This window comes from Orycteropus afer, unplaced genomic scaffold, assembly GCF_000298275.1.
Source record: "Orycteropus afer afer isolate SDZICR_OR568_19922 unplaced genomic scaffold, OryAfe1.0 scaffold00174, whole genome shotgun sequence".
Classification (NCBI taxonomy): Eukaryota; Metazoa; Chordata; class Mammalia; order Tubulidentata; family Orycteropodidae; genus Orycteropus; species Orycteropus afer.
The window spans coordinates 1,693,225-1,704,522 of NW_006921761.1; the positions used below are offsets into that span (position 1 = coordinate 1,693,225).

Genomic DNA, 11,298 nt, shown 5'->3' on the forward strand with positions numbered 1-11,298 from the left:
ATAAAGTAGTAGAAACAAGGGACCAGGATATAAGCCCAGAAAACATCCCTGAGGAAGAAGCAGCAACTGAACTCCCTAACACAGAATTCAAAATAATTACATTTAGCTACCTTGACAGATTGAGAGAAACAGCAGGGAAAACACTGACAAAACCCAGAATAATTTGGGAAGACAATACAAGAACAAAATGACAAAATAAATGAAAAATCAGAAATGATACAAAACCTATAGACAGAAATCCAGAAGATTAATACTAAAATTTCAGAAACAGATAACACATTGAATGGGCAAAGGAATAGAATCAAATCAATGGAAGACAGAATTAGATTGAAGACAAATACCTCAATACTGCTTTGGAAAGGGATCGATCAAAAAAAGATCAAAACAAAATGAAGAAAGCCTAAGATTCATGTGGGATACCATCAAAAAGAATAACCTACATGTAATTGAATTCCAGAACAGGAAGGGGCAAATAAAAACAGAGAAAACTGTCGAAGATTTGTTGGAAGAGAATTTCTGATATGATGAAAGATGAGAATATATCCACTCAAGAAGTTCAATGAACCCCAAAGAGGACAGATCCCAAAAGAAAATTACCAATCATCGTCAAACTCACAAAAACCAAAGAGAAAGAAAGAATCCTGAAAGCCTGGGAAAAACAAAAAGTTACCTACAAAGGCAACCAGTAAGACAACTCTGATTTCTTGGCAGAAACCATGCAGGTGAGAAGGCAATGGGATGATATGTATAATACTCTGAAAGAAAAAAATTTCCAACCAAGAATTATACACCTCGCAAAACTGTTCCTCAAATAAGATGTTGAAATTAGGACACTGCCAGATAAGCAGAAAATAAGGAAATTTATTAAAATCAGACCAACCTTGGCAAGAGATGGTAAAGGGAGTCCTTCGGACAGAGAACCAACAACAGCAAACAGCAACTGACAACATATATGATGACATAACCCAGAAACCAACCCAGTTACAGAAGTAAAATGCTTACAAGACTGTAAACAGCGAAACAAAGACATCAACTGGTAAATGAGAGGACATCTACAAACCAAATAGAGGAAATAAATACTGTAGTTACAGAACTATTAAATGGTGAGGAAGTCAAGACAATTGCAAGATAGACTGTTTTAAACTAGGGAAGAAAATAATAAATCACAGGGTAATCTCAAAGAAAAATAATAAACCTTTGCATCAAAATAAAAAAGAAGACAAGCACAAATATTTAGCAAATACTAAAACAGCAGCAATGAAGGAAATGGTAACACGATTCAGAAACAAAATGAGTTCAACACAAAAAATTATATGGAACAAAGAAATCAGCAACACCATGAAAAAAACACATAAGAAAATGACAGCAACAAATTCATACTTGTCAATAATTATACTGAATGTAAATGGATTAAACACATCACTCAAGAGACAGTTACAGACTGCACAAGAAAATATAACCCATCAATAGGCTGTCTACAAGAGACACACCTTAGAGACAAAGACAAAAATAGACTAAAAATCAAAGGTTGGAAAAAGATACATCAAACAAATGGCAACCAAAAGAGAGCTGGAGTAGCAATATGAATTTCTGATAAAATTGACTTTAAGACAATACCCACCATATGTGACAAGGAAGGACATTATATAATGATTAAAGGATCGATTGAACAAGAGAATATAACCATAATAAATATCCATGCACCCAATGAAAGAGCCCCAAAATACATAAATCAGCTTTTAATAGAATTGGAAAGACAGATGATTTCACAGTCATAGTCTCACTCAAACTCACTGTTGTTGAACTGACTCCAACTCATAGTGACCCCTCCTGGGGTTTCTGAGGCAGTATCACTAGGGAAGTAGATTGCCCAATCTTCCTTCTGAGGAGTGGCTGGTGGGTTTGAACCGCCAGCCTTCTGGTTAGCAGTCAAATGCCTTAGCACTGTGTTACCAGAGCTCCTACAGTAATAATAGGAGACTTTAATACACCACTTTCAGTGAAAGAGAATAACTGGAAAGAAACTCAACAAAGATGCAGAAGAGCTAAACAATACAATCTGTCAACCTGACCATCTACAGAGCACTTCACCCAACAACAGCACAATATACATTCTTTTCCAGTGCACATAGAACATTCTCCAGGGTAGATTATATTATTACGCCACAAAGCAAGCCTCAATAAATTTTAAAACATTGAAATACAGCACGGCATCTTCTCAGATCACAATGCTATAAAATTTGAAATCAACAATAAGAAGATCAATGAAAAAAGAACAAACATGGAAACTGATTAACACCCTCCTTAAAAATGACTGGGTAATAGAAGAAATAAAAAATGAATTTTAAAAAATTCCTTGAATCAAACAAGAATGGAAACATTATACCAAAATCTTTGGAACACAGCAAAAGCAGTGATCAGAAGCCAAATTATACCAATAAATACACACATCAAAAAGAAGAGCCCAAATCACACCTTAACCCAACATCTCAAACAATTAGAAAAATAGCAGCAAAAAAGCCTATAGTCACCAAAAGAAAAAAATAATAAAGATTCAAGCAGAAATAAATGAAACCAGAAAATAGAAAGACAACAGAAAAAAATCAACAAGACTAGAAGTTGGTTTTTTGAAAAGATTAATATAAATGACAAACCACTAGCAAACTTAACAAAAGAAAAGGAGAGAATACAAATAACACAAATAAGAACTGACTTGGGTGATGTCCCAACAGAACCAACTGAAATAAAAAGAATAATACTGGGATACTATGAAGAACTATACTCCCACAAATCCGAAATTCTGAAAGAAATGGACAGATTTCTAGAAACAGATTACTTACTTAAACTTGCTTAAACCTCAGAGACTGAGGCTGGAAAATTTGAACAGACCTGTAACAGAAGAAGAAATTGAACAGGTCATAAAAAAGTCACCAACAAAAAAAAAAGTCCTGGCCCAGATGATTTCACCAGAGAATTCTACAAAACATTCAGAGAAGAACTGACACCAATCCTACTCAAACTATTCCAGAACACAGCAAAGGAAGGGATCCTCCCAAATTCAATTTATGAAGCAAGCATAACCTTGATACCAAAACCAGGTAAAGACATCACTCAAAAGGAAAACTACAGACCAATATCCCTTATGAAATAGATGCAGAAATCTTCAACAAAATCCTGGCCAACAGACTCTAACAACATATCAAAAAAATAATACATTATGACCAAGTGGGGTTCATACCAGGTATGCAAGGATGATTCAGCATTAGAAAAACAATCAACATAATCCATCACATTAGTAAAATAAAAGAACCACATGATCATATCAATCAATGCAGAGAAGGCATCTGATAAAATCCAACACCCATTCCTGATCAAAGCTCTTAGCAAAATAGGAATAGAAGGGACATTCCTCAGCGTAATAAAGGGCATCTATGCAAAACCAACAGCCAACACTGCTCTCAATGGAGAGAGACTGAAACCATTCCCCTTGTGAACAGGAACCAGACAAGGTTGCCCTCTATCATCACTTCTATACAACATTGTTCTGGAAGTCCTAGCCAGGGCCATAAGGCAAGAAAGGGAAATCAAAGGCATCCAAATTGGTAAGGAAGAAATAAAACTATCCCTGTTTGCTGATGATATGATCCTATACATAGAGAACCCAAGAAACTCAGCAAGAAAACTCCTGGAACTAATTGAGGGATCTAGCATAGTAGCAGGACACGAGATCAACGTCCAAAAATGAGTTGGATTCCTCTAGACCAGCCAAGCGTTGGCTGAAAAAGAAAGAAGGAAATCAATACCATTTACAATAGCTACCAAAAAAATAAAATACTTGGGAATAAATCTTACCAAGGATACAAAAGACTTGTACAAAGAAAACTACAAAACAGTACTACAAGAAACCCTAAGAGATCTACATAAATGGAAGAATATACCATGCTGGTGGTTAGGAAGACTGAAGACTGTGAATATGTCAATACTACTCAAAGCAATCTATACATTTCAATGTAATCCCAATCCAGATCCCATCAACATTCTTTAGGATATGGAAAAATCAATCACTAATTTTATATCCCAGCATTAATAGCAAAGTTTAGTAAAAAAGAAAATAACAAAAGCTGGTGAGGATGTAGAGATTGGGACTCTCATACACTGCTGGGGAGGGGACTGTATAATGATACAACCACTGTGGAAAGCAGTATGGTGATTCCTTAAAAAGTTGGAATTAGAAATGCCATTTGATCCAGCAATCCCATTACTAAGTATATATCCTAAAGAAGTGAGAAACAAGACGGGAACAAATATATGCACACCCATGTTCACTGCAGCACTATTTACAATAGCAAAAAGATGGAAACAACCTAGGTGCCCATCAACAGAAGAATGGATAACCAAACTATAGTTCAGACACACAGTGGAATACTATGCAGCCCTAAAGAATAATGTAGAATCTGCATAACGTGGATGAACTTGGAGGGTATTATGCTGAGTGAAATAAGTCAATCACAGAAGGACAAATATTGTACTAGTCCATTACTGTAAAAAGTCGAGGAAAGGTTTACTTTCTTTGTTGGTTACCAGGGATGGAAGGAGAGAGGAAAGAACACTTCTAGATAGGTAGAGAGAAGTACTGATTGAGGGGGAAGGGCAATGTACCACAAGTGAGTGATCAACATGGTGGCACTGAGGAAGAGGAAGGCAGAGAGAGGTACACAGGAGGTACAGACAACACAAATGAATCCTTTTGTATATACAGTACTGCACTGTCAGTGATGGCAAACATTGATCTATGGTGGATAGATGGGTGGACGGGCTGAATGATCAGGTATGTCTAGGCAGAGAGGAGTGTGCCTATGACCACATATAGGGTTGGCAGATCAGGTTTCTACATGCATATTTATATGTGCTATAAGAATGTCTGGGTTTATAGTACAGCTTGTAAGGGTCACGGTTGTGGTGGCTTCCTGGCCACAGCCAGTTACCCTGAGAGAGAGTAGTTGGACCTGTGGGCTCAAGACCATGGTTGTAGGAGACATCAAGGTCAAGTGGCATAACACACTACACAAAAACACTGTTCTACACCCTACTTTGGTGAGCAGCAACTGGGGTCTTAAAAGCTTGCAAGCAGCCATCTAGATGCAACGATGGGTCTCTCCTCGTTCGGAGCAAAGAAGAATGAAGAAAATCAAAGACGTGAGGAAACAGTTATTCCAAGGCACTGGTACACCATGCGATCCTCAGGCTACACGACTATGAGACCAGAAGAACTAGATGGTGGCCGGCTACTACTGTCAGGGGATCAGTGCAGGAGATCCTGGGAAGAGTGGGAGAACAATGTGGAACAAAACTCAAAATCACACACACACAAAAGAGCAGGTTTGCTGGTCTGATAAAACCTGGTGAGACCCCTGAGACTACGGCCCCTAGCCACCCTGCAGGTCTGGAACTGAACTCACTCCTGTGGCTTCCAGCCAAACAGCAGACAGGCATATGGGGTGAACATTTATAGCAGGTAGATACACTCCTTGGAGCGATCAATCGCTGGAGAATAGAAGGGCTGTGTTTGCACAGGGAGACAGCTTGGGGGGGCAGGAGTGCATGGGAGGGAAGGACACAGGGAAAAGGTAACTATGGGGAGGAAGTGGGGGGGAGCTGTTACACTGAGGGGATGGTAGTCAATGTCGAGAAACAAGATGTGTATGCACTGCTGTGTGGAAAATGAACTGCTCTGTAAACTTTCACCCCAATCACAAGAAAAATTTAAGTAAGGAAATACTAAAGAGAGTGCTTCAGATTAATAAAAGGACACCAGATATAACTCAAAGAAAAGAAAAAAAAATCTAGTAAAGGGAACTTCATGGGTAAATATTAAGATTAGTTCTCAGGTATCTTTGTCGCCTTTCCTGTACTTCTGACTTGGGTGGGTGGCTGGTTTATGGCTACCAGCAAACTCACCGAGAGCTCATCAACAACCCACAGGAGGAAAACCGCACCCCACGGCAGTGGCACGTCCCTTCTCGGGATGTGGAACCCGAGGTACCTGCTGATGTTGACAAACACAGCCGTTTTCTTCATCGCCTGGAAGAAGTCCTTGTTGCAGAGCTCCTTGGTCGCAGGCGTCAGGGAGCAGGACACCACGACAAAATCAGACTCGGCGGCCAGCTTGGGGGCAGACACTGGGGGAGGGGAGGGCTCCGTCAGGCACTGAGCTGGTGGGAGGCCAGGCGCTCTGGTCCTCCACGCAGGACGGAAACTCCCGAGATGTTTCCGGAAGGCCTCGTCTCCACTTGGGCAACTCTGATGACAGTATAAACTCTGTAGCCATTTATGGGATCCTGAGGCATCAGATCATTCCACTGGCCCCTTGGTCTAACAGATGGGGAAACTGAGGCCAGAGAGGAGCAAGAGCTCATTCAAGGTCACACAGTGCGACCTGGGTCACTGTGGCTTTCACCACCTTCAAGGCCTGGTGTGGCAAGGGGTTAAGGAACAGCCCTCTGGTCCCCAAGCTGTGCACCCTGCTAGGGGGCTGTATCCACCTGGACAAAGGGGCATTTTTCTAATTCACACACAGGCTGGGGATAACACCACTTGGTTAGGGAACTAAGTTATGGTCGTCACAGTGGGCCCCGGACATACCTGAGGTCTAACAGTCTGCCTGCAAATGATGCCATTCAAGAAGATGGGCGACCCCAGGGGCGCCCCTGGAAATCAAAGTTCACTTACCAAACTCTGCGTGGAATTCCTCCGCCTCCTGGGGCCTGGGCTGCCGTCCCGTGTAGAGAAACCTCTGGACGCCGAATGGTTTCAGACGCCGAGCGACAGCCTGGCCTGGATACGAGGAGGGAGAGCCATGGCTTGCTCCCGTCCCCTCAGCCAGCAGCAGCCGCAAACCGCTTCCGAGACCATCCCCTTGTGCTCATCAGCACAGGCCCCACGATGCCCTCAGGGGCCACACGGCAGCCCTTCAGAGATCTGGAGGCAATATCCCAGCTCCCCTGTGGCTGTGACAGGCTTTACGCTGTCCCCACATGGTCCTGGCCACCTTGAGGGCCATCTATGAATCTCCTCTGAGAACTGGGCCTGCGATTCCAGAAGAGACCTGACCAAGCAGTCCCCTCCCTCCTCCTCACCCCGTTGCTTCTGTTAACGTGGCCCCAGACGTCACTTGACTTCGTAGAGCTTTTTGCCAGCCGGCCAGCGTGCCCCAAAGTGCACGGGTTATTTTTAGATTTAGAACACCCAAAGCTGTTAGGTCCCTCCAAGCGGCTCTCCAGTATGAGAGGCAGGGCTGCTGGCTGGTAGACAGGTCACCCACAGTCTCACCCCTCCCCCTCCCCCTGCACCCAGGCAGGATGCCAGAGAGCGATGGCAGCTGCCTGCGTGAGCTCGGGCCTCTGTCGGACTTCTCCAAACGGGGGCCACTGGAAGGAAAATAGTTGCGCCTCGTCTGCAGAACGCAGCAGGCCTGCTGGCCCCAGAGTGAAGGCCCCGTGGATCCCGCGCCTTCTGGGAGCCAGGCCTGGGGGAGCGTGGCCCCTCAGAGGACCACCCCTGCGGCCTGAGGTCTGCAGCTGGCGTCTCTTTTTACACAGTGGCAAGCATTCCGAATCGTGGGCCTTAACACTGCCTTCTGTCACCCAGTGCGTTCCTAATGAAATCCTGGTTTTGTGTGTGTGTGGGGTGGCGTGCGGCGGGGGTGGGGCTGTTTTATGAAGCTGAGTCTGTTCATTAGAGGTTTCCCTCCCAGTGCGTGCAAACCACGTGACGACACGCAGCTAAGGAAACCCCTACAGAAGAGGATTCTCAGCGCCTAGACACACAGTCCAGGCACGCAGGTCAAACTGAGAGCCAGTGGTGGGCAACTCACCAATGCGGCCCAGCCCGATGATGCCCACGGTGCTCTGGGAGAGGCCGTGACCACACATCCAGAGGGGCTTCCATGACGTCCAGCCGCCGCTGCAGGGAGTGAGTGGGTGAGCGACAAGGGCCGGAACAAGAGCCTCCACACACTCCAACCCAGCACCCAGTGCACCGAGAGGGAGGCTGAGCTAGCCCTAAAGCAACGCAGCACTGAAAAGCACGGGGAACAACAGCTCCTCCTTTGAAGCCAGAATGCGAGGGCTGGACGCGGCCTCAGAGGCTCCCCTGCACTGGGCAGATGGGGAAACTGAGACCAGAAAGGGTGACCTGCCCGAGGCCACACCGCCCGGCAGAGAGGGTTAGAGCACGTTGCAGACTTGGGGTTTGGGATCCCAAAATCAGTGATGTCAGGCAGAAAGTAAAGCCACAGGCCCAGCCCCATGGCCCTGGGGGGACCAGAGAACAGAGCCTGTCTTAAGTGACCTTCGATAAAGGGGTCGGAGGGCGAGCCGGACACTGAGCACTGTCTCTAACTGGCATCCTACTGTTCTGCCCCATCCCCACCCCACATCGAGCCCCTCCCATGTGGATGCCCCCCGCCTTTCTCAAGCTGTCTCCTGCCCCTGGCACACCTTCCCCAGCTCTTAGAGCTCAATCCCTTATCTGAAACCTATGGACCAGAGCTCAGAATTTCTCAAATTTTAGAAAGGCAGCGTGGTACCTGTGCCATGTGCTATGTGACACTCGCCAGAGTGGATGGCACCCTGTATCAAGCACCAGTATTTCTGCAGCAAAGCATGCAGCTGTTCAGGCTGAACAGAATAAATAAGGCCCACTGGCAGCCTCGTGTGGTCCCAGGCAGGTTTTGCTACCAAAAGATTTATGGAAGATCTTTCAGAGAATTTTGGTTTTCAGCATCACGGACGAGGCGTGGCAGGCCTGTGCCTCTCAGCACCCAAGGCGACGCTCAACACTGCATCTTCCGCGTGGCCTTCCCTGCTCCACGCCTCCTCCCACCCAGAGCAAATGCCCCGTCTCCCGATCCTGCTCTTCCAGGCTCTGTTCATCCCAGTTCGGCCTTGTGCTTCCATGTTTGTCTGAGTCTGGCCCCTCACCCCACCGCCAGCACACACACACACGCGAGACGGGATGAGCCCACAGGCTCAGTTCAAGGAGCAGAGCCACTTTCCCACCAGGTGTGCACTCACTTCTTCACTTCTGCGATGGCCTCTGGTAGCCTGCGACAGGTGGTGAGCAGCAGGGAGACGGCGAGTTCGGCAGTGGCGTCTGTCAGGACGTCCGGGGTATAGCCGACGCGGATGCCACTACGAATCAAACACCTCGTAACGTGGGCCTCAACACCTCCACCCACAGCTACTGCTGGGACCTCTCCACATGCTACCTTGTTCCCTCTTCACTCTGCCTGCCAGGAAGCTCAGCGTTCTAAATGAGCGTTCAGGAGTGCCCACCCCTGACTCCCGTGTCGAGTATCTCCCCTCTCGGGAACGATACAAAGATGGAAGATCAGGGCTGAAAAACAAGGAATTACTTAATCTTTCTGAATTTCCTCATGGGTATGGGAAAACAGTAATGCTTGGGTTGTAGGGATCGGAGAAGATACTGAATCTGAAAGGGTAACAAACTGCTCAGACGGCAGACAGACACGTGCATGTGCGCTCGCGCACACACGCACGGCCCCACTTCTGACTCGGGCCTCGTGAGTGTTTTATCTGCAGCCACCTCACGTGCTCGCTGAATGGCTGAGGGTCCAAGTGAAGATAAATACTAGCTCCTCTTCCCCTCGCTGGCAGCCCACCGCCCCGCAGGCCCCTGCCAAAGCCCAAGCTGCATTTACCGCTTCTTGATTTCATCCAGAGCCAAGTGGTCGACGCCCACGGACAGCGTGCTGATGACCCTGAGGTTGGCTCCTGTGGTGTGGAAGAAGCCCCCGTGTACCTTTCCTCACGGAATTCGAAGCCCCCTTGACCGTGGGGACACCTGCTTAGTATTATTTTCTGAGAAACACAGTCAAGGCTGGTGTTTCCTTTCCTCACTTAAAACTCGGAACACTCCACTGGTCAGGTACACACACTGGCTCAGAGGCATTAAGGCCCTGCCTGGTCACAGGATGCCACTGGCCCAAGATCTGACACCAAGGCCCAGCTCCTACCCACTAACCGGCTGCCCAGGGAGGCCATCACCTGGGGCTTCCCCAGGACATCGGAGAGCACCAGCAAGGTCGGTGAGGCCCAATCCTGCGACACCCTCTCCTCTGAGCAGGCAGCAGAGAGCTCCTGGGCCACGGTCGGGGCACGGGTGCCAGTCTTGGCTCAGCCCTGACTGCAGAGGCCCCTCTCCACGCAGCAGGCTCCAATCGGAACCTTCAGTCAAACCGCCATGACGGCCAACCTCAAGGAGTGATGATAGTACCTGGCCCCAGACATGGCACCGATGGAAACCCCTGGTGCCGCTGGAGCCTGGCACTGAGCCGGGCCCTCCCACGCTGCTCCGTGTCACGAAGCAAGGCTGCGACAGGGCTGGTGAGGGCTCAGGGACCTGGGTGCCCGCCCGCACGCTCCCTGCCCCGCTCCAGGGAGCCGCAGCCAGGGAAGCGGGGCTGAGTGTATGTGTGTGTGTGTGTGTGTGTACACACACCCTTGGACCTAGTATCTCAGCAAGTGCCCGCAGAGCCCTGAGGGGTCCCTGGAGGCCTGCTCAGGGGACCAGCAGAAGAGCGACATGCCTACAGGGCCAAGACGCCCCCGACCCCTCCTCGGACCTGCCCAGTGCACATACCTGCTGCGTCCAGAAGCCGCTTGTCTATGCGGTCAGAGAGAAGGCAAAGCAGGCCATGGGCCCCAGCCACGCCTCGCTCTAGCTCCCTGTCGGGAATGGGCTCATCCGAATCCCACTGCTCCACCTCACAGCTGAAGGCAAAGAAAAGCCCACTCAGGAGAGGCAGGGGAGCCCCACAGAGATGCCCCAGGCCCCCGGATTCCCACAGCCACACCCGCTGCCTGCCCTCTCAGAGCTGGGAAAGACTGCCTCCTGCTGCTCTGGGGCTGGCTGAGGGGAGTCGGAGGCCAGGCACAGACAGGGCGTCAGAACTGTCCTCAGAGGGCTGCTGAAGGGCTGTCCCAGGGCTGAGGAACTGACAAGGTCTGAGCGAGCCCCAAAAGCAGAGCCTCAATTGAAAGGGGAAAATGTAAAGGGACAACTCTGCTCAACAGGAGGACTCGTGGGCCGTGAGCTCCCTGACATGGGTGTCCAAGCAGGTGGTCACTTGCTGGCAAGGCTGTGGAGAGGAGAGGGTTCCCGTACCAGATGGGGTCTGGCTTCTGTAATGGATAGAACTGTGTCCCCAGAAAAGACGTGCTGAAGTGCTGAGCCCTGGCACCTGTGAACGTGACCTTGTCTGGAAACAGGGTCTTC

The 11,298-nt window shown here is 48.1% G+C and overlaps 1 protein-coding gene across 1 annotated transcript in view; it reads right to left on the reverse strand.

Annotated features, from left to right (window-relative positions):
- Positions 1-11,298, reverse strand: part of GRHPR (glyoxylate and hydroxypyruvate reductase) — a 26,059-nt gene that overhangs the window by 6,482 nt on the left and 8,279 nt on the right. Inside the window, exons 7-12 of the mRNA XM_007946999.1 lie at positions 10,663-10,793; positions 9,722-9,794; positions 9,075-9,191; positions 7,874-7,962; positions 6,730-6,834; positions 6,044-6,179 (exon numbers count right to left, since the gene is read on the reverse strand). Of these exons, the coding sequence (XP_007945190.1) occupies positions 6,044-6,179; positions 6,730-6,834; positions 7,874-7,962; positions 9,075-9,191; positions 9,722-9,794; positions 10,663-10,793 (651 nt within the window). The remainder of the gene's footprint in view (positions 1-6,043; positions 6,180-6,729; positions 6,835-7,873; positions 7,963-9,074; positions 9,192-9,721; positions 9,795-10,662; positions 10,794-11,298) is intronic.